The sequence below is a fragment of the Salvelinus alpinus genome, chromosome 34 (genome assembly GCF_045679555.1).
Source record: "Salvelinus alpinus chromosome 34, SLU_Salpinus.1, whole genome shotgun sequence".
NCBI lineage: Eukaryota > Metazoa > Chordata > Actinopteri > Salmoniformes > Salmonidae > Salvelinus > Salvelinus alpinus.
Genome location: NC_092119.1, coordinates 13,704,750 through 13,728,878, shown reverse-complemented (window position 1 = coordinate 13,728,878; position 24,129 = coordinate 13,704,750). Strand labels below are relative to the sequence as shown.

General features: G+C 45.6%; 1 protein-coding gene across 1 annotated transcript in view; it reads left to right on the top strand.

Moving 5' to 3' along the window:
• Window positions 1-24,129, top strand: part of rin3 (Ras and Rab interactor 3) — a 36,740-nt gene that overhangs the window by 7,429 nt on the left and 5,182 nt on the right. The window contains exons 2-13 of the mRNA XM_071382103.1: window positions 5,397-6,621; window positions 6,866-6,980; window positions 12,670-12,742; window positions 13,176-13,267; window positions 17,116-18,308; window positions 18,539-18,702; window positions 18,921-19,075; window positions 21,731-21,927; window positions 22,169-22,280; window positions 22,743-22,877; window positions 23,175-23,338; window positions 23,633-23,766. Coding sequence (XP_071238204.1) covers window positions 5,397-6,621; window positions 6,866-6,980; window positions 12,670-12,742; window positions 13,176-13,267; window positions 17,116-18,308; window positions 18,539-18,702; window positions 18,921-19,075; window positions 21,731-21,927; window positions 22,169-22,280; window positions 22,743-22,877; window positions 23,175-23,338; window positions 23,633-23,766 — 3,759 coding nt within the window. The remainder of the gene's footprint in view (window positions 1-5,396; window positions 6,622-6,865; window positions 6,981-12,669; window positions 12,743-13,175; window positions 13,268-17,115; window positions 18,309-18,538; window positions 18,703-18,920; window positions 19,076-21,730; window positions 21,928-22,168; window positions 22,281-22,742; window positions 22,878-23,174; window positions 23,339-23,632; window positions 23,767-24,129) is intronic.

The following is a 24,129-nucleotide window of genomic DNA, read 5'->3' as shown; positions in this document are numbered from 1 at the left end:
GGAAAATCATTATTTTAGTCTTTTTGGGGTTTACTGCCAGGGCCCAGGTCTGGCAGTACTGCTGTAGCAGGTCCAGGCTCTGCTGTAGGCCATGTGCTGTGGGTGACAGCAGGCATAGGTCATCTGCGAAGACTAGGCATTTAACCTCTGAATTGTGGAGACTAACACCAGGGGCTGAGGATTTTTCTAGAATAGTGGCCAATTCGTTGATGTAAATATTGAAGAGTGCAGGGCTCAGATTGCAAGCAAAGGCCCCGCCCCTGGTTAAAGAATTCTGTTCTTTTCTTGCCAATTTTAATGCTGCACTAGTGAGTTTGAGCATCTCATTTAGGATGCCATCAGGTCCGCATGCTTTTTTAAATTTGAGGGCCTGAAGTTTCTTATAGAGCTCCTGGTCAGTAATTGGGGAGTCCAATGGATTTTGATTGTCCTTTATAGCTTTTTCGAATCCATTCAACTGCTCATGAATTTGGCGTTGTTCTGCGTTTTTGTCAATTTGAATGGTGTTGTATAGTGTTTTAAAATGGGTTGTCCATATGTCACCGATTTGTATTGCTATTTCCTCTTTAAGATTTTTTTGATTTTTTTCCCAATTTTGCCAGAAGTTGTTTGTGTTTATGGACTCCTCAATAGGTGTCAGCTGCTTGCTGTTGTACTGTGCTTTTTTGGTTCTGAGTGTACGTTTATAGAGTTTTAAAGTCTCACAGTAATGAAGGCGTAATTCACCATTATTTGGGTCTCTGTGCTTTTGGTTGGATAGTGTTCTAAGTTTTTCCCTTATCATTTTACAATCTGCATCAAACCAGTTGTCATCTGTGATCTTTTTTGTTTTGTTTTTTATCAATTTCAATTGTGTATTCTTCTGTGCTGTTTTGGGCCCATCTGTATGAATGTCTGATGTTGTACAGCTTACTGGGCTGTGAATGTCTGATGTTGTACAGCTTACTGGGCTGTGAATGTCTGGTTGTTTCCATGTATGTTATTTTGAGGAACAACGTAATATGGCTGTGATCAGACAGAGGTGTTAGTGGCTTGACAGTGAATGAGCTGAGAGAGAAAGGGTCAATGTCTGTAATCATATAGTCTACTGTACTGTGGCCAAGAGGTGAGCAGTAGGTGAATCTCCCCAAAGAGTTCCCCCGTAACCTACCATTGACAAAGTACAGACCCAGGCTTCTACAGAGCTGCAACAGATCCCTTCCGTTTTTGTTGACAGTGCTGTCACTGTTGTTTCTATGGGGGAGATGAAGACAGTTAGAAGCAGTATGGCCTGTAATAAAGCTGTCCCCTCGTGTGGTCGTTAGATCAGTGTGTTCCTGTGCGCGCATTTGTGTCCCCACAGATGAGCACATTTCCCTGGGCCTGGAATTGGCACATCTCTTCCTCAAGAAGGAAGATCTCCTCTGAGTAATATGGGGTTTCTGAGGGAGGGATATATATTGCGCAAAGGAAGACATCTTTTTCTTTTTCTGTCAGTTATTTTTTCAGTTTTAACCAAATGTGATATTTACCCATTTTTAGGGGATCAATTCGATTTTGTAGTTTGGATTTGTACCAAATGATCAGTCCTCCAGAGTCTCTGCCTCTATTGACAGAGCTGTGTTTCTGTGATGGCACAATTACCTCTCTGTAGCCTGTGGGACAGTGAGTGACAATGTCAGCCTTACACCATGTCTCCTGCAGAATGATGACATCAACATCTTTTAGATTTTTGTTGAACTCCAGTGCTAAACTCTTCAGTCCAAAGGTTGATAAGTTAAGTCCCTGAATGTCCCACATGCTAACTGATAGTGATTTCATGTTGCAATAAGAAAGAATAGCAGTCTCTTCCTCTCTGTCTCTCTCTCTCTCTCCCTCTGTCTCTCTCTATCTCTCTTTCTCTATCCCTCTTTCTATCTCTCTGTCTCTCTCTCAATTCAATTCAATTCAAAGGGCTTTATTGACATGGGAAACGTATGTTAACATTGCCAAAGCAAGTGAAATAGATAAAACAAGTGAAATAAACAATCAAAAATAAACAGTAAACATAATACTCACAAAAGTTCCAAAGGAATAGAGACATTTCAAATGTCATTTTATGGCTATATACAGTTTTGTAATGATGTACAAAAGAGAAAATAAATAAACATAAATATGGGTTGTATTTTCAATTGTGTTTGTTCCTCAGAAATATTTCTGCTGTGACGGCACACTGTGGTATTTCACCCAGTAGATATAGGAGTTGATCAAAATAGGGTTTGTTTTCAAATTCTTTGTGGGTCTGTATAATCTGAGGGAAATATGTGTCTCTAACATGGTCGTACATTTGGACGAAGGTTAGGTAGTGCAGCTCATTTTGTGTGCAGTGTGCACATAGCTTGTATTTTCTTGAGAGCCAGGTCTGCCTATAGCAGCCTCTCTCAATAGCAAGGCCATGCTCACTCAATCTGTACATAGTCAAAGCTTTCCATAATTTTGGGTCAGTCACAGTGGTGCCACTGTGCCACTATTCTGCCGGTGTGTACTCTCTGTTTAGGGTCAAATATCATGCTAGTTTGCTCCGTTTTTTTTGTTATTTCTTTCCAATATGTCAAGTAATTATCTTTTTGTTTTCTAATGATTTGGTTTGGTCTAATTGTGTTGCTGTCCTGGGGCTCTGTGGGGTCTGTTTGTGTTTGTGAACAGAGCCCCAGGACCAGCTTGCTTAGGGGACTCTTCTCCAGGTTCATCTCTCTGTAGGTGACGGCTTTGTTATGGAAGGTTTGGGAATCTTTTTCTTTTAGGTGATTGTAGAATTTAACGGCTTTTTTCTGGATTTTTATAATTAGTGGGTATCGGCCTAATTCTGCTCTGCATGCATTATTTGGTGTTTTACATTGTACACAGAGGATATTTTAGCAGAATTCTGCATGCAGAGTCTCAATTTATTGTTTTCCCATTTTGTGAATTGTTGGTTGATGAGCAGACCCCAGACCTCACAACCATAAAGGGCAATGAGTTCTATAAATGATTCAAGTATTTTTAGCCAGATCCTAATTGGTATGTCAAATGTTATGTTCCTTTTGATGGTATAGAAGGTCCTTGCCTTGTCTCTCAGATCGTTCACAGCTTCCCGTACCCCTTAAAACATTCAACCTCCAGCTGCATACCCCCTCTAGCACCAGGGTCAGGGCACTCTCAAATGTTGTTTTTTGCCATCATTGTAAGCCTGCCACACACACTATACAATACATGTATTAAACATAATAATGAGTGTGAGTTTTTCTCATAACCCGGCTCGTGGGAAGTGACAAAGGGCACAAAATGTAATAAAATAACAATCAATAATTTTGCTCTTTATTTAGCCATCTTACATATAAAACCTTATTTGTTCATCAAAGATTGGGAAATACTCACCACAGGTTAATGAGAAGGGTGTGCTTGAAAGGATGCACATAACTCTGCAATGTTGGGTTGTATTGGAGAAAGTCTCAGTCTTAAATCATTTTCCAAACACAGTCTGTGCCTCTATTTAGTTTTCATGCTAGTGAGGGCCGAGAATCCACTCTCACATAGGTACTTGGTTGCAATGGGCATCAGTGTCTTAACAGCGTGATTTGCCAAGGCAAGAAACTCTGAGCGCAGCCCAATCCAGAAATCTGGCAGTGGCTTCTGATTAAATAAAATTTTCGATGAGGCTCTTGTTCAGATATCGGTAGCTAGACTGGAGGCAGGGCATGAAAGGGATAACGAATCCAGTTGTTTGTGTCATCCGTTTCGGGAAAGTACCTGCGTAATTGCGCACCCAACTCACTCAGGTGCTTCGCTATATCACATTTGACATTGTCCGTAAGCTTGAGTTAATTTGCACACAAACAATCATACAATGATGGAAAGACCTGTGTGTTGTCCTTGTTAATGCAGACAGAGAAGAGCTCCAACTTCTTAATCATAGCCTCAATTTTGTCCAGCACAATGAATATAGTTGGAGAGTCCCTGAAATCCTAGATTCATATCATTCAGGCGAGAAAAAACATCACCCAGATAGGCCAGTCTTGTGAGAAACTCGTCATCATGCAAACAGTCAGACAAGTGAAAATGATGGTCAGTAAAGAAAACTTTAACTTTAAAAACGTGTAAATACTTTTCCCCTTGATAAACAGCGCTCTTCTGTATGTTGTAAAAGTGTTACATGGTCGCTGCCCATATCATTGCATAATGCAGAAAATACACGAGAGTTCAGGGGCCTTACTTTAACAAAGTTAACCATTTTCACTGTAGTGTCCAAAACGTCTTTCAAGCTGTCAGGCATTCCCTTGGCAGCAAGAGCCTCTTGGTGGATGCTGCAGTGTACTCAAGTGGCGTCGGGAGCAACTGTTTGCAGGTCTCGAACTCGATGTCTCCCTGTCATGGCTTTTGCACCATCAGTACAGATACCAACACATCTTGACCACCAAAGTTCATTTGATGTCACAAAGCGGTCCAGTACTTTAAAAATATCCTCTCATGCTGTCCTGGCTTCCAGTGGATTGCAGAAGAGGATGTTTTCCTTAATTGACCCCCCCATAAACGTAACGGACATATACCAGGAGCTGTGCCAGGCCTGCCACGTCTGTTGACTCATCCAGCTGTAACGCATAGAAATCACTGGCTTGTATGCGAAGCAGTAATTGTTTCAAAACATCTCCTGCCATGTCACTGATGCGTCGTGAAACAGTGTTGTTTGATGAAGGAATTGTCGGGAAAGTTTTTTTGGGCCTTTCCCCCCAGCATTGTCCCAGCCATATCCGCGGCAGCAGGAAGAATTAAGTCCTCCACAATAGTATGGGGCTTGCCTGTCCTAGCCACTTGGTAGCTCACCTTATAAGACGCTTCTAGCCCCTTCTTATTAATGGTATCTGTTGCTTTTATACATGTCTTATACTCGAAAGTTGTCTTTATTCTCGCTCAAAAAACTCCCGTGGCTTATTTTTCAAATTGTCATGTTTCTTTTCTAAATGTCTGCGCAAGAGTGAAGGTTTCCCGCGAGAGAGTAAAGGTTAATGTGATTGGATGTTAATTATTTGACAAGGCTACCTGTATTTAACATTGTGTTGTTATTTCGCTGAACACTAGATGGTTTAATTTTATTTTTGGCAGTGAACTGAGGCTACTCAGGTGAGAAAAAAACCTCACCCAATGTATCGCCCCGTTGGAAAATATAAATGTACTGTTTGAAAATATTTTCTTAAATTGAAAAAAATGTGAATCACATTTTTATTTGGTGTACCCCCGATAGCATTGTGCGTGCCTCAGTTTGGGAATACCTGCTCCAGGGCAACTGTGTCTAGATGGAATTTATATTTGTGATCCTGGCAGCTGGACTTCGAACAACATTATTTAAGTCTTTCTCTCTCTCTTTCCTATCTTTCTCTCATATCTCTCGTCTCTCTCCATAGGGTGAATGCTGAGCCTCGCTCCCCACCTAGAACCCCCCTCACCCCTACCTTATCTTCAGGATCAACAGCACTATTCCCCCCTCCCAGACCTGCCCTCTCCTCAGGACCACCCCTGATGGCTCCTCCGACTCTCCCTTCCAAACCCTCCCCACCCCCTGACCCAACTCCCCCTGACCCAACTGACCCAACTCCACCTGTCTACCTGGACTCCCCCCCCCTCCTCCCTTCACCCCTCATACCCTCCTCACCCTCCTCACCCACACCGCCCCTTCATTCAGCTTCTGAACCACTCCCTTCTCAAATTGACTTGGCCATTGATGCCACTGACACAACTGATGTCCCCAATGCCGCTGTCCCTAAGGAATGTACTCCCCCCTTATCCAGAACCCTAGTCCTCGATGTCCCGGACATCTCTACTTCCACCCTTGTCACATCACTACCCCCTCAAGTCTTAGAGACCTCAACTCTCCCACTCCCCACACCCCTGGTACCTGATGTCCCAGAGACATCTACTCCTCCCCTCCCCACACCAGTACCCCCTCAAGTCTCAGAGCCCTCTACACTCCCCCTTCCTGACATCCTGGATGTCTCTGCTCCTCCCCTCCCCTTACATATGTCCTCTTTAGTCCCAGAGCTCTCCTCTTCAGAACTAACCCTACCAGCACCTTCATCTCAGCCGGTCCCAAAGCCCTCATCTATGCTCATCTCTGCTCCCACTGTAGCTCCCATCTCAAAACCCTCCTCACTTCCTATCTCTTCTCCCCACGTACCTCCTATAGCAAAACCCCCTCTGTCCACTCCCCCCATTCCTCCTCTCTCAAAACCCTCTGTACCTCCGTCTCCCCGTGTTCCTCCTTTCTCAAAGATCTCCTCACCCCCTCTTCCTAGACCCTCAGCACGTCGAAAACTCTCTGGTCCACCCCAGCCGAGACCCCCCGTATCTCACCCTCACTCGATAGCCAAACCCTCCTCTCCAGCTCTCCCCAGACCCCCACTTCTATCCATGAAGTCCTCCTCCCCCCCTCTACCCTCCCCACTAGTCCCTCTAGCTCCAAAGCCCGCCCCAGCTTCGGCCTCATCACCAGCCCCATCTCCAACCCAAGCCACAGCCCCACGACCTAGCATCAGTATCCTGGAAAAACTGATCAAAACTTGCCCGGTGTGGTTGCAGCTGGGTATGGCCCAGGAGAGGACCACACTCATACTGAAGAAAGAAATCCCTGGGGTGAGAGTTACTAACATGTTCTTTACACAAACACATAGGCACATGATGTATCTGTGGTCGACTGTTCTGCAGCCGAACAGCTGTGATGTAGCTGTACAAATCGTTTACACACTCATTCATTGGTCACATACTCATCAAAAATACTTACAAAACACATGTAGGGGCAGCCATCTTTGAAAGATTTCCTCATGTATATTTGTTGTATGATAATAGATATTTAAAGCATTACTTTGTGTACCCACAGATATTTTTAGTGCGTAAAAGCCCTGACCAGAAATCCATGGTGCTGTCAGTATGTGTATCTGACAAGCAGGAGGACCTTCAGGTCCAGGATGTTCTGATTAAGGAGGAGAAGTCACGTGAGTATCCTAACCAGAGAAGGTCTATATAGGGTTAGGATAAATCCAGGCTTGTAACTGGATCTATCCTAACCCTAAGCCTCAACAGTCTCCCACTGAAATGTCTGTGTCCTGTCCTCAGATCCTGGTGAACAGTCTGTGGTAAAAAGGTATGGGGACTATCTGTGTTACAGCCATCAGTCCTGCTACGCCATCCATCAATCCACACACAGAACACATGATGCTAGCCCATCCATCAATCCAAACACAAAACACATGATGCTAGCCCATCCATCGATCCAAACACAAAACACATGATGCTACCCCATCCATCAATCCACACACAGAACACATGATGCTAGCCCATCCATCGATCCAAACACAAAACACATGATGCTAGCCCATCCATCGATCCAAACACAGAACACATGATGCTAGCCCATCCATCGATCCAAACACAAAACACATGATGCTAGCCCATCCATCGATCCAAACACAAAACACATGATGCTACCCCATCCATCAATCCACACACAGAACACATGATGCTAGCCCATCCATCGATCCAAACACAAAACACATGATGCTACCCCATCCATCACACCACACACAGAACACATGATGCTAGCCCATCCATCACACCACACACAGAACACATGATGCTAGCCCATCCATCAATCCACACACAGAACACATGATGCTACCCATTCATCGATCCAAATACAAAACACATGATGCTACCCCATCCATCTACACACACAGAACACATGATGCTACCCATTCATCACACCACACACAGAACACATGATGCTAGCCCATCCATCACACCACACACAGAACACATGATGCTAGCCCATCAATCCACAAAAACAGAACACATGATCCAGAGACAACATCCGGCGCCGAAACGAGATGGCCGCCTCGCTTCGCGTTCCTTGGAAAATATGCAGTATTTTGTTTTTTTATGTGTTATTTCTTACATCGGTACCCCAGGTAATCTTAGGTTTCATTACATACAGTCGGGAGGAACTACTGAATATACGATTAACGTCAACTCATCATCGTTCCTACCAGGAATATGACTTTCCCGAAACGGATCCAGTGTTTTGCCTTCCACCCAATACAATGGATCTGATCCCAGCCGGCGACCCTGTGCGACGCCGTAAAAGGGGCAAACGAGGCGGTCTCCTGGCCAGGCTTCGGAGACGGGCACATCGCGCTCCACTCCCTAGCATACTACTCGCCAATGTCCAGTCTCTTGACAATAAGGTTGATGAAATCCGAGCACGGGTAGCATTCCAGAGAGACATCAGGGATTGCAACGTGCTCTGCTTCACGGAAACATGGCTAACTCAAGAGACGCTAACGGAGTCGGTGCAGCCAGCTGGTTTCTTCATGCATCGCGCCGACAGAAACAAACATCTTTCTGGTAAGAAGAGGGGCGGGGGGGTATGCCTTATGATTAACGAGACGTGGTGTGATCATCATAACAACACACAGGAACTCAAGTCATTCTGTTCACCTGATCTAGAACTCCTCACAATAAAATGTCGACCGCATTATCTACCAAGGGAATTCTCTTCAATCATAATCACAGCCGTATATATTCCCCCCCAAGCAGACACATCGATGGCCCTGAACGAACTTTATCTGACTCTTTGTAAACTGGAAACCACACACCCTGAGGCTGCATTCATCGTAGCTGGGGATTTTAACAAGGCTAATCTAAAAACAAAACTCCCTAAATTCTATCAGCATATCGATTGTGCTACCAGGGCTGGAAAAACCCTAGATCATTGTTATACTAATTTCCGCGACGCATATAAGGCCCTCCCCCGCCCCCCTTTCGGAAAAGCTGACCACGACTCCATTTTGTTGATTCCAGCCTACAAACAGGAACTAAAACAACAAGCTCCCGCGCTCAGGTCTGTTCAACGCTGGTCCGACCAATCTGATTCCACGCTTCAAGACTGCTTCGATCACGCGGATTGGAATATGTTCCGCATTGCGTCCAACAACAATATTGACGAATATGCTGATTCGGTGAGCGAGTTCATTAGGAAGTGCATTGACGATGTCGTACCCACAGCAACGATTAAAACATTCCCAAACCAGAAACCGTGGATTGACGGCAGCATTCGCGTGAAACTGAAAGCGCGAACCACTGCTTTTAACCAGGGCAAGGTGACCGGAAGCATGACCGAATACAAACAGTGTAGCTATTCTCTCCGCAAGGCAATCAAACAGGCTAAGTCCCAGTACAGAGACAAAATCGAGTCGCAATTCAACAGCTCAGACACAAGAGGTATGTGGCAGGGTCTACAGTCAATCACGGATTACAAAAAGAAAACCAGCCCCGTCGCGGACCAGGATGTCTTGCTCCCAGACAGGCTAAACAACTTTTTTGCCCGCTTTGAGGACAATACAGTGCCACTGACACGGCCCCCTACCAAAACCTGCGGGCTCTCCTTCACTGCAGCCGAGGTGAGTAAAACATTTAAACGTGTTAACCCTCGCAAGGCTGCAGGCCCAGACGGCATTCCCAGCCGCGTCCTCAGAGCATGCGCAGACCAGCTGGCTGGTGTGTTTACGGACATATTCAATCAATCCTTATCCCAGTCTGCTGTTCCCACATGCTTCAAGAGGGCCACCATTGTTCCTGTTCCCAAGAAAGCTAAGGTAACTGAGCTAAACGACTACCGCCCCGTAGCACTCACTTCCGTCATCATGAAGTGCTTTGAGAGACTAGTCAAGGACCATATCACCTCCACCCTACCGGACACCCTAGACCCACTCCAATTTGCTTACCGACCCAATAGGTCCACAGACGACGCAATCGCAACCACACTGCACACTGCCCTAACCCATCTGGACAAGAGGAATACCCATGTGAGAATGCTGTTCATCGATTACAGCTCAGCATTTAACACCATAGTACCCTCCAAACTCGTCATCAAGCTCGAGACCCTGGGTCTCGACCCCGCCCTGTGCAACTGGGTCCTGGACTTCCTGACGGGCCGCCCCCAGGTGGTGAGGGTAGGTAACAACATCTCCACCCCGCTGATCCTCAACACTGGGGCCCCACAAGGGTGCGTTCTGAGCCCTCTCCTGTACTCCCTGTTCACCCACGACTGCGTGGCCATGCACGCCTCCAACTCAATCATCAAGTTTGCGGATGACACTACAGTGGTAGGCTTGATTACCAACAACGACGAGACGGCCTACAGGGAGGAGGTGAGGGCCCTCGGAGTGTGGTGTCAGGAAAATAACCTCACACTCAACGTCAACAAAACAAAGGAGATGATTGTGGACTTCAGGAAACAGCAGAGGGAGCACCCCCCTATCCACATCGACGGGTCAGTAGTGGAGAAGGTGGAAAGTTTTAAGTTCCTCGGTGTACACATCACGGACAAACTGAATTGGTCCACCCACACAGACAGCGTCGTGAAGAAGGCGCAGCAGCGCCTCTTCAACCTCAGGAGGCTGAAGAAATTCGGCTTGTCACCAAAAGCACTCACAAACTTCTACAGATGCACAATCGAGAGCATCCTGTCGGGCTGTATCACCGCCTGGTACGGCAACTGCTCCGCCCACAACCGTAAGGCTCTCCAGAGGGTAGTGAGGTCTGCAGAACGCATCACCGGGGGCAAACTACCTGCCCTCCAGGACACCTACACCACCCGATGTCACAGGAAGGCCATAAAGATCATCAAGGACAACAACCACCCAAGCCACTGCCTGTTCACCCCGCTATCATCCAGAAGGCGAGGTCAGTACAGGTGCATCAAAGCAGGGACCGAGAGACTGAAAAACAGCTTCTATCTCAAGGCCATCAGACTGTTAAACAGCCACCACTAACATTTAGCGGCCGCTGCCAACATACTGACTCAACTCCAGCCACTTTAAAAATGGGAATTGATGGAAATTATGTAAAAATGTACCACTAGCCACTTTAAACAATGCCACTTAATATAATGTTTACATACCCTACATTACCCATCTCATATGTATATACTGTATATCATCTACTGCATCTTGCCATCTTTATGTAATACATGTACCACTAGCCACTTTAAACTATGCCACTTTATGTTTACATACCCTACAGTACTCATCTCATATGTATATACCGTACTCTATACCATCTACTGCATCTTGCCTATGCCGTTCTGTACCACCACTCATTCATATATCTTTATGTACATATTCTTTATCCCTTTACACTTGTGTGTGTATAAGGTAGTAGTTGTGGAATTGTTAGGTTAGATTACTTGTTGGTTATTACTGCATTGTCGGAACTAGAAGCACAAGCATTTCGCTACACTCGCATTAACATCTGCTAACCATGTGTATGTGACTAATAAAATTTGATTTGATTTGATTTGATTTGATGCTAGCCCATCCATCAAACCACACACAGAACACATGATGCTAGCCCATCTATCCACACACACAGAACACATGATGCTAGCCCATCTATCCACACACACAGAACACATGATTTTAGTCCATCCATCACACCACACACAGAACACATGATGCTAGCCCATCTATCCACACACACAGAACACATGATTCTAGTCCATCCATCAAACCACACACAGAACACATGTTGCTAGCCCATCTATCTACACATACAGAACACATGATGCTAGCCCATCTATCCACACACAGAACACATGGTGGTAGTCCATCCATCCATCCATCCACACAAACAGAACACATGATGCTAGCCCATCCATCAAACCACACACAGAACACGTGATGCTAGCCCATCTATCTACACACACAGAACACATGATGCTAGCCCATCCATCACACCACACACAGAACACACGATGCTAGCCCATCCATCACACCACACACAGACCACATGATGCTAGCCCATCCATCACACCACACACAGAACACATGATGCTAGCCCATCCATCTACACATACAGAACACATGATGCTAGCCCATCCATCACACCACACACAGAACACATGATGCTAGCCCATCCATCTACACATACAGAACACATTATGCTAGCCCAGCCATCAAACCACACACAGAACACGTGATGCTAGCCCATCCATCACACCACACACAGAACACATGATGCTAGCCCAGCCATCAAACCACACACAGAACACGTGATGCTAGCCCATCCATCTACACATACAGAACACATTATGCTAGTCCATCCATCCACACAGCTGCTCTATGTGACAAGCTCTATGTATGACTCCTGTGGGGGAGAAGGGTGTGAGGGTGAGGGTGCTGTGTGACCACAAGCTTCCTGTCTTGGGCTGGATGTTGACACTACAGGACTTCCTGCTACTTTGAGCTCACCAGACCATGGTCACAGCATAGGGATGTGTGTGTGTGTGTGTGTGTGTGTGTGTGTGTGTGTGTGTGTGTGTGTGTGTGTGTGTGTGTGTGTGTGTGTGTGTGTGTGAGAGAGAGAGAGAGAGAGAGAGAGAGAGAGAGAGAGAGAGAGAGAGAGAGAGAGAGAGAGAGAGAGAGAGAGAGAGAGAGAGAGAGAGAGAGAGAGAGAGAGAGAGAGAGAGATCTGTTGAAAAGTATGTTTGCAGTTTCATCTCTTGAATCATGTGTGCAACCTCTCGGTCCCAATCTATCTCTACTGCATGACTAAGAGATCATTCTGATGTAGAATGTCAGTATTCATATAATATTGTGTTATAACACCCTCTCCCTCCTCTACCAGTGATCTACCTGGAAGGGTCTGTTCTGGTCTTTGACAACATCTTCAAACTCATCGCCTTCTACTGTGTCAGCCGGTAAGACAAGACTATCCCCATCAGATCTTGTAGTTCAACATATAGTATCCTGTAGTATCTACTGTGTCAGCCGACAAGACAAGACTATCCTGCAGATCCTACAGATGTAGGATCTTAATTTGAGCCAGTTTGATACAGCAGGAAAATAATCCTGCAGCATCAGGAAATGTGAATTATTATGTGGATTATAATTCATGGACATTTTAGTAGGGGTTGATACATATTTCATAAGGGAAAATCAAGTCTGAAATTTCAAAGTGGAAATTAGAAACTTCAGAAGCCTTTTTCAACCTCAAATACACTACACGTTTAAAATGTCCTGAATTACAGGAATGTTCTCCTGCAACCGGCTGATCAAATGAAGATCCTACATCTCGCCCTTGAAAATATTTTTTATAATAAATTAATAATGATTTGATTAATTATCTTCCAGGGATATTCTACCCTGCACCCTGAGGTTGCCTCAGATCATCGTCCAAGCAACCAAGTACGAAGATATAGAGATGATATCGACATTAGGCTCAGGTAGGTAGTGGGAAATTCTGAACACCTCTGTAGCATGTCATTATATCACTTTCAGGCAAGGTTGACTAGAGAAAGACCCTGTGAGTGAAATGGAGGTGAAGTGTCTCAACAGTGTGTGGACTGTGTGTTTGTTTCAAGTTTTAATGTCACACGCACAAGTACAGTGTGTGTGTGTGTGTGTGTGTGTGTGTGTGTGTGTGTGTGTGTGTGTGTGTGTGTGTGTGTGTGTGTGTGTGTGTGTGTGTGTGTGTGTGTGTGTGTGTGTGTGTGTGTGTGTGTGTGTGTGTGTGTGCTATATGGGCTAGCTTCCTCCTTTAATAGCTAGGAAACAAACCCCTCCCAATTAATCATAGAACAAAGATCCCTTTATAGTCTAATGTATTTAGTTCCTCTCTGCATTGTGAATACTGATCGCTCATCATCAACCAGTTGTCTTTGATAAAGCTTGTTATTTTGTGAAAATAAAAATATAATTATCTGACGATAATAGTGTCAGAGTTCAGCCCTAGTGATGGTGGACTGGTAACTCTTACTGGTGGTGGACTGGTAACTCTTATTGGTGGTAGACTGGTAACTCTTACTGGTGGTAGACTGGTAACTCTTACTGATGGTAGACTGGTAACTCTTATTGGTGGTAGACTGGTAACTCTTACTGGTGGTGGACTGGTAACTCTTACTGGTGGTAGACTGGTAACTCTTACTGGTGGTAGACTGGTAACTCTTACTGGTGGTGGACTAGTAACTCTTACTGGTGGTGGACTGGTAACTCTTACTGGTGGTAGACTGGTAACTCTTACTGGTGGTGGACTGGTAACTCTTACTGGTGGTGGACTGGTAACTCTTTCTGGTGGTGGACTGGTAACTCTTACTGGTGGTGGACTGGTAACTCTTACTGGTGGTGGACTGGTAACTCTTACTGGTGGTGGACTGGTAACTCTTACTGGTGGTAGACTGGTAACTCTTACTGGTGGTGGACTGGTAACTCTTACTGGTGGTGGACTGGTAACTCTTACTGGTGGTAGACTGGTAACTCTTTCTGGTGGTAGACTGGTAACTCTTACTGGTGCTGGACTGGTAACTCTTACTGGTGGTAGACTGGTAACTCTTATTGGTGGTAGACTGGTAACTCTTACTGGTGGTAGACTGGTAACTCTTACTGGTGGTGGACTGGTAACTCTTACTGGTGGTGGACTGGTAACTCTTACTGGTGGTAGACTGGTAACTCTTTCTGGTGGTAGACTGGTAACTCTTACTGGTGCTGGACTGGTAACTCTTACTGGTGGTAGACTGGTAACTCTTATTGGTGGTAGACTGGTAACTCTTACTGGTGGTAGACTGGTAACTCTTATTGGTGGTAGACTGGTAACTCTTACTGGTGGTGGACTGGTAACTCTTACTTGTGGTAGACTGGTAACTCTTACTGGTGGTAGACTGGTAACTCTTACTGGTGGTAGACTGGTAACTCTTTCTGGTGGTGGACTGGTAACTCTTACTGGTGGTAGACTGGTAACTCTTACTGGTGGTGGACTGGTAACTCTTACTGATGGTGGACTGGTAACTCTTACTGGTGGTAGACTGGTAACTCTTTCTGGTGGTGGACTGGTAACTCTTACTGGTGGTAGACTGGTAACTCTTACTGGTGGTGGACTGGTAACTCTTTCTGGTGGTAGACTGGTAACTCTTACTGGTGGTAGACTGGTAACTCTTTCTGGTGGTAGACTGGTAACTCTTACTGGTGGTAGACTGGTAACTCTTACTGGTGGTAGACTGGTAACTCTTACTGGTGGTGGACTGGTAACTCTTACTGGTGGTAGACTGGTAACTCTTACTGATGGTGGACTGGTAACTCTTACTGGTGGTAGACTGGTAACTCTTACTGATGGTGGACTGGTAACTCTTACTGGTGGTGGACTGGTAACTCTTACTGATGGTGGACTGGTAACTCTTACTGGTGGTAGACTGGTAACTCTTACTGATGGTGGACTGGTAACTCTTACTGGTGGTAGACTGGTAACTCTTACTGGTGGTAGACTGGTAACTCTTACTGGTGGTGGACTGGTAACTCTTACTGGTGGTGGACTGGTAACTCTTACTGGTGGTGGACTGGTAACTCTTACTGGTGGTAGACTGGTAACTCTTACTGGTGGTAGACTGGTAACTCTTACTGGTGGTGGACTGGTAACTCTTACTGGTGGTAGACTGGTAACTCTTACTGGTGGTGGACTGGTAACTCTTACTGGTGGTAGACTGGTAACTCTTACTGGTGGTAGACTGGTAACTCTTACTGGTGGTAGACTGGTAACTCTTACTGGTGGTGGACTGGTAACTCTTACTGGTGGTAGACTGGTAACTCTTACTGGTGGTGGACTGGTAACTCTTACTGGTGGTAGACTGGTAACTCTTACTGGTGGTGGACTGGTAACTCTTACTGGTGGTAGACTGGTAACTCTTACTGGTGGTGGACTGGTAACTCTTACTGGTGGTAGACTGGTAACTCTTACTGGTGGTAGACTGGTAACTCTTACTGGTGGTGGACTGGTAACTCTTACTGGTGGTAGACTGGTAACTCTTACTGGTGGTAGACTGGTAACTCTTACTGGTGGTAGACTGGTAACTCTTACTGGTGGTGGACTGGTAACTCTTATTGGTGGTAGACTGGTAACTCTTACTGGTGGTAGACTGGTAACTCTTACTGGTGGTAGACTGGTAACTCTTACTGGTGGTGGACTGGTAACTCTTTCTGGTGGTAGACTGGTAACTCTTACTGGTGGTGGACTGGTAACTCTTACTGATGGTAGACTGGTAACTCTTACTGGTGGTAGACTGGTAACTCTTACTGGTGGTGGACTGGTAACTCTTACTGGTGGTGGACTGGTAACTCTTACTGGTGGTAGACTGGTAACTCTTACTGGTGGTAGACTGGTAACTCTTACTGGTGGTAGACTGGTAACTCTTTCTGGTGGTGGACTGGTAACTCTTACTGGTGGTAGACTGGTAACTCTTACTGGTGGTAGACTGGTAACTCTTACTGGTGGTAGACTGGTAACTCTTTCTGGTGGTAGACTGGTAACTCTTACTGGTGGTAGACTGGTAACTCTTACTGGTGGTAGACTGGTAACTCTTTCTGGTGGTAGACTGGTAACTCTTACTGGTGGTAGACTGGTAACTCTTACTGGTGGTAGACTGGTAACTCTTACTGGTGGTAGACTGGTAACTCTTACTGGTGGTAGACTGGTAACTCTTACTGGTGGTGGACTGGTAACTCTTACTGGTGGTAGACTGGTAACTCTTACTGGTGGTAGACTGGTAACTCTTACTGGTGGTAGACTGGTAACTCTTACTGGTGGTAGACTGGTAACTCTTACTGGTGGTAGACTGGTAACTCTTACTGGTGGTGGACTGGTAACTCTTACTGGTGGTTGACTGGTAACTCTTACTGGTGGTAGACTGGTAACTCTTTCTGGTGGTGGACTGGTAACTCTTACTGGTGGTAGACTGGTAACTCTTTCTGGTGGTAGACTGGTAACTCTTACTGGTGGTAGACTGGTAACTCTTACTGGTGGTAGACTGGTAACTCTTACTGGTGGTAGACTGGTAACTCTTACTGGTGGTATATTGGTAACTCTTACTGGTGGTAGACTGGTAACTCTTACTGGTGGTAGACTGGTAACTCTTACTGGTGGTAGACTGGTAACTCTTACTGGTGGTAGACTGGTAACTCTTACTGGTGGTGGACTGGTAACTCTTTCTTTCTCACCTCTATGAAAAAGATCACCAGCACACAGAAATAAAGCATTACTTTGAAATGTTCTCAGTAATCACAATGAACTATTTCTTTCTCCTCACAGATTTCTGGGGTTCTCAGCTTCACAGCGCCTCAGAAATGGTCAAATGTGATGACCAGGGTCAGGACCACAGCAGTTCGTCCTGTGAGATCCAGCTGTCCACCGGGAAAAGTAATGACCGTCTGTGGTACATCAACCCCATCTTCATCGAGGAGTACTGCAGCAGCCTGGAGGCCTCCACCCTCGTCCCAGCTCCCATCCACAGGAGCCAGAGTCTGAACACCCCAGGCCCGGTGCAGGTGCAGGTACCCCCCATGTTCAAACGCCCCCCACCCAGGCCCCCAAATGTCCCAGAGGGCTTGATTCTGTCACAGGGGGCTAAGCAGGGTGCCAGAGGGGAAAGTGTCTCCCCCAGGTCTCCACCGCCACCGCGAACAGTAATAGCCAAGGCAGCAGGTCAGAAAGCGGAAGGAGACAGCAGCAAAGACACTGAGGGAGAGGGAGCTGCTTCTCAACTCGTCTTGGAGAAAGCGGTGTCAGTTACTGTTACTGACTCAGTAGCAGCTACTCAGTCTCTACAGCCACTGTCACCGCACAGAGGAACAACAGGACAGAAACACCCAGCACCCCGACCACCCCCACACAGGATACCACTCGTACCCCTTCGGCGGAAACCCTCAGAGAACCGTCCCTCAATCCCGGGACAGGAGGGCGGTGTTGGTCCAGTGCCTGTTGCTTCACTGGTCTGCATCGATGACACCACTAACATGGCAGAGGAGAAGTTAGGAGTGGAATCCCATGCTGGTGAGACAGAGACACTGCAGAACAAAGGGACATCAGGGGCTTCAAACATCAGTGAGGTTGTTACCGTGGCTACAGCCCCACTGACGAAGAGGGCCGCACATCCAGTCCCGCCTCCCAGGAAGAAGAAACCCTCTCAGTTCACGCCCACCAGTCCTCTCTCCCGAAATGTGATAAGTGGAGGACTTCTGTCAATCAATTCATCATCTGATACCCCCCAGAACTCCAGCACCCCCTCGCCTGCCTCGAGGCCGACCTCCATCCACGTGGGGGAGGCCAGGGGGACAGATGTGTCCTTGTACTCCCCTGATGGTGAAGCTGCCTTCCCTGCCCTGGAACATGACTCCTACTCCACCAGCAGTACAGAGGAGGAGGCTGACACTGTGGCCAGCAGGGCTGTAGGGACCGCTGGGACCGGTGGGACCGGTGGGACCGCTGGGACCAACAACACCAAGGTTCATATATCTTAATTGATTTATTTCACCAGGAAGTCCCCTTGACTTCCCATTTAACATTATTATGAACTGTATAACTAACATCATACAGTAACCTAACTAAAAGCTTCATTTCTGTACCCATTCAATTGCCTCTGTGACTTTGTTACTGTATGTGAATCTGTATGACATTTTCCTGTAACACAATCAAAATAAAACACTTATCATTAAACATCAATAATAACCTCCAGGTGTCGATGAAGAGGACCCCTACCATCATGCTGGACCGAGCCAAGCACCGCCTCTCCAGCGTGTTCACTAACTTCATGAACATCGACCACAAGCTCCAGAAGAGAATCCTAGAGCTGTCCAGGGACGGGAGCTCCTACTTCGGCACCCTGGTGAAGGACTACAGGTAGAAGATCCATTTCAACACAGATGTTTCAGAATCGCTTAGTTGATGGTTGCTAGGGCTGATTAGGGTCACACATATTTTGACTCACAACTGAATCTTGTTCATATCTCTGTCTAATGGGCAATGGAAAATGTAATTTACATTTGTTCAATGTCCCTAATTTTGTAATCGATTTGGACACCCTTGATGTACTAATCAATGTATGTATCTGACCCCAGGGTGTATATCCTGGAGACCATGGGGAAGCACAGCTCCAGCACTGAGCTGCTGCAGGAGATCAGGCAGATGATGACCCAGCTGAAGAGTTACCTTATCCAGAGCAATGAGCTACAGAACCTACTGGAGCCCAACATCTACACAGAGGACAAATTAGGTGAGATACAGTCTAATTAGAGGCTAGATACAGTAACATAGTCTAGCAGTTGTAATCTTAGAGTTACTGCAGTTAGTAGAGCATAGCGTTGCAATGGAAGGATTCTGGGTTCGATTCCCTGGGCATGCTTAATTCTCCTTGATATACTCAACATGCATCTGTCAATACACAGCGTTAGACACACCATTTTCAAGACTCTTTACACACTCAAAATACTGAGTTCCTCTTGCTCCTTATTTTGAGACACCCCCCTCCCCCCCAAAAAAAGTTTCATTTTATTTGTCTGATACAGTTTCTACTTGGCCGTGGCTATATAAATAACTTAATAATAGTAATAATACATTCCATTAGCAGACACTTTTATCCAAAGCGACTTACAGACATGTGTACGTACACATGAACACTTTCTATCACATGAATGCTTCAGTTCTCACTAATCTTCAAATTAACATGCGTGACATGTTCCCCTTATTTACTGTCAAACAGGAGACAGTTGTATATCACAGTCTTCGCTGTGTGCATTGGAAATGAGACTTTCTAGTGACACCTGTGAAATTACAACAGGGACAGACAACATGGTTGTTTATGAGGGTTGTCACTGTTAACATTTTGATGGTTGAATTGCGTTTAATATCAAACTATTTGGCCTCCACCGTGAATGCTGGATGTCAGGTTTTCTTACATATAAATGCAGTATATATGCAAGTGAGGATAATATTCTAATAAGCCGACATACACTACATGACCAAAAGTATGTGGACACCTTTTCGTCGAACATCTCATTCCAAAATCATGGGCATTAATATGGAGTTGGTCCCCCCTTTGCTGCTATAACAGCCTCCACTCTTTTGGGAAGGCTTTTCACTAGATGTTGGAACATTACTGCGGGGACTTGCTTCCATTCAGCCACAAGAGCATTAGTGAGGTCGGGCACATTGATGTTGGGCGATTAGGTCTGGCTCGCTGTCGGCATTCTAAATCATCCCAAAGGTGAGGTAAGGGCTCTGTGCAGGCCAGTCAAGTTCTTCCAGATCAATCTCGGCAAACAATTTCTGTACGGACCTTGCTTTGTGCACGAGGGCGTTGTCATGCTGAAACAGGAAAGGGCCTTCCCCAAACTGTTGCCACAATGTTGGAAGCACAGAATTGTCTAGAATGTCATTGTATGCTGTAGCGTTAAGATGTCCCTTCACTGGAACTAAGGGGCCTAGCCCGAACCATCAAAAACAGCCCCAGACCATCCTTCTCCACCAACCTCTACAGTTGGCGCTACGCATTCGGGCAGGTAGCATTCTCCTTGCCTCCGCCAAACCCAGATTAGTCTGTCGGACTGCCAGATGGTGAAACGAGATTCATCACTGCAGAGAACACGTTTCCACTGCTCCAGAGTCCAATGGCAATGAGCTTTACATAACTCCAGCCGACGCTTGGCATTGCGCATGGTGATCTTAGGCTTTTGTGCGGCTGCTTAGCCATAGAAACCCATTTCATGATGCTCCAGACGAAAAGTTCTTGTGCTGACGTTGCTTCCAGTGGTAGTTTGGAACTCGGTAGTGAGTGTTGCAACCAAAGATTTTTACGCATTTCAGCACTCAACGGTCCTGTTCTGTTAGCTTGTGTGGTCTACCATTTCACGCTGAGCTGTTGTTGCTCCTAGACATTGCCACTTCACAATAACAGCACTTACAGTTGACCGGGGCAGCTCTAGCAGGGCAGACATTTACATGGATGTGTACACTTGTCAGCAACGGGTGTGGCTGAAATAGCCAAATCCACAAATTTGAAGGGATGTCCACATACTTTTGTAAATATAGTGTAGGCGGATGTGGTGGATTGAGACACACCCCATGCAAAAAACTCTCTAGATTAAAGATAAACTCCACCCAAAAACGATATTTTGATATTTGTTTCATTAGTTCATTGTTGACAAATGTTTTGCTTGTCAGCAATCAAGTTTTCAAGATATGTAACTTTGAAAATACAGAAATCATCCCTGTATGATGCATTTTGCATAATTTGATGGGGATTTTTAAAATGACGTTACTTAGATGGACGCACGGGTGCGTCAATAGACTCTGGATCATTATCAACTGGGTGGTTTGAGCCCTGAATGCTGATTGGCTGACAGCCGTGGTATATCAGACCATATGACAAAACATTTATTTTTACTGCTCTAATTATATTGGTAACCAGTTTATAATAGTAATAAGGCACCTCGGGGGGTTTTGATATATGGCCAATATTCCACGGCTAAGTGCTATGTCCAGATGCCACTTCGTGCCTAAGAACGTCCCTTAGTTGTGGTATATTGGCCATATACCACACCCCCTCTGGCCTTACTGCTTAAATATAATAACTTATTTTTCCTCCAGCGTGAATGCTGAATGTCAGGTTTTCTTACACAGTGTGCGTATAAATACTGTATATATTCAAGTGGGGATCATATTCAGACTAAATTAATAAACATTTGGTTATCTTTTGTCCATAAAGAACTATAACTGCAGGCAGAAATACATTAGTCAGAGCGCATAGAGTAGACAGGGAATCTAAGATAAAGTCAAATCAATACGTAGCTGCCTGCAACAAGCTCTCTTCTCAACTAGAAATGGTGCCCACTGATTTCTAACCAGTGTGTTTTGTCATGTTCCTCTCCAGAGGTGATTATTGAGGCTGCCCTGTGTAAGGCTATGCTGAAGCCTCTGAGGGAGGCTGTGTATTCAGGCCTGAAAGACATCCACGCCAGGGACGGCTGTCTGAAGAGACTGAGGGAGAACCAGAGTGTCGTCCTGGGTACCACCACCACAGAACTGGGGATCTCCACCAGCGTCCCAGAGACCCCTGTCATGGAGAAGGTAGACAGTAATGGGCTGCATCTGAAATGGTCCCTTAATGGTTCCTATGTAGTGCTTTACTGTTGACCGGGGCACTCACCTTAACATGGCCCCTGACCCTGCATTCTGTTTTTGTCTTGTACAGTGTGGGTTTTGTCTGCTGCTGTATGACATGAATTTCCCGTCAGGAATTAACAAAGTACATCTTTCCATCCATCTATCCATCCATACGTCCGTCCGTCCGTCCGTCCATCTATCTTAGATCCAGCTGAAGTTGATGACCCTCCACCAGGAATACTCCCCTCAGAAGAAGATTGATCTGCTCCTTAAGACCTGCAAGATCATCTATGAATCCATGTCTATAGGCTGTCCAGGTGAGGAGCCGTCTTTGTTGCTGGGCAGATTTTGGTGGTTGAATTATAATGAACTTTGTTATGTTGTTTGTTAGCGTAAGAGTTGTCTCACGATGCCATCCTCCCAAGTCTCTTTTTAATTAGGAGTCCACTATCTCCAAACGAAAGTCAGAAAGCTTGAAAATCAGGGCTAGTTTACGAGCGCAGATTGACTTTGATAATGATTGATTATTACTGCCGGACGACACCAGTGTCTACAAATACCTGACTGAGAGAGGAGATTGAAGTTGATGTTGATTGATCATTACTGCCTCACAAATACCTGACTGAGAGAGGAGATTGAAGTTGATGTTGATTGATCATTACTGCCTCACAAATACCTGACTGAGAGAGGAGATTGAAGTTGATGTTGATTGATCATTACTGCCTCACAAATACCTGACTGTCAGGTGAACTGACTAAGATGGTGGTTGACGTTTCCAGCAGGGAGAGCCCATGGTGCAGATGACTTCCTCCCGGTGCTGATGTACGTCCTGGCCAGGAGCAACATGGCCTTCCTGCTACTGGATGTGGAGTACATGATGGAGCTGATGGACCCTGCACTGCAGCTAGGAGAGGGTAGGGACAAACTAAATTCGATCCACGCACGCACGCACACACACACGCACACGCACACACACACACACACACACACACACACACACACACACACACACACACACACACACACACACACACACACACACACACACACACACACACACACACACACACACACACACACACACACACACACACACACACACACACACACACATACAAACACACACATAACAGCACTGATGCACACATAGTACCAAGGTTATATGCAGTGTATGTGCCTCATAATGATGACTATCTTGTGTGTGTCACCAGGCTCCTACTACCTGACGACTACGTATGGAGTGTTGGAGCACATAAAGAACTATGAGAAGCAGGTGGTGACACGGCAGCTCAGTCTGGAGATCCAGAACTCTATCCACCGCTGGGAGAAGAGACGCACCCTGAACAAAGCCAGCGTGTCACGTTCATCTTTTCAGGTCAGTACCACTAGGGTAGCACACACAGAGGGTTAGGGTTAGGGATACGGGTTGGGGTTAAGGCCAGAGTTAGAGTTAGGGTTAAGGTTGGAAAGGAGACCCCCCTGAACTAGGCACGGTAGTCCAGTCATGCTGGACTCAGAGTAATAGAATAGAAAATGTCACTGCAGTATTTTGATATTTTATCATTATGACTATATCAGTATTCTTTGAAATTGTATTGCCATTATGTTGACAATAAAACAAATTGTCATATGATATTTCATGTCCTCTTTCTGCTCTGTCCCGTTGCAGGACTTCATCAACGTGTCATTCCTGGAGGCGGGGTGTAACACTAAGACCCTGAGGGTCCGCCCCAACACCACAGCCCAGGACCTGTGTGCCCAGTGTGCTGACAAGTTTGAGGTGGCAGAGCCAGAGTCCTACAGGTACAATCTCCTGCCGTTGTGCCCTTGAATAAGGCACTTAACCACTCCAAAACAGCTCTCTCCATCCAGGGGCGTTGCTCCATGGCTGACCCTGTGCATGCCAATATGTTTATGCTAACCCTGTCTCACAAAATGAAAAGAAAGTATTTATTGCATTCTATTCTATTCTGTTCTAATCTATTCCATTCTATTCTGTTATATTACATTCTATTCTATTTTGTTCTGTTATATTCTGTTGTATTCTGTTCTGTTCTATTCTGTTCCGTTCTATTCAATTTTATTCTGTTCTATTATATTCTGTTGTATTCTGTTGTATTCTATTCCATTCTATTCAATTTTATTATTTTCTATTATATTCTGTTG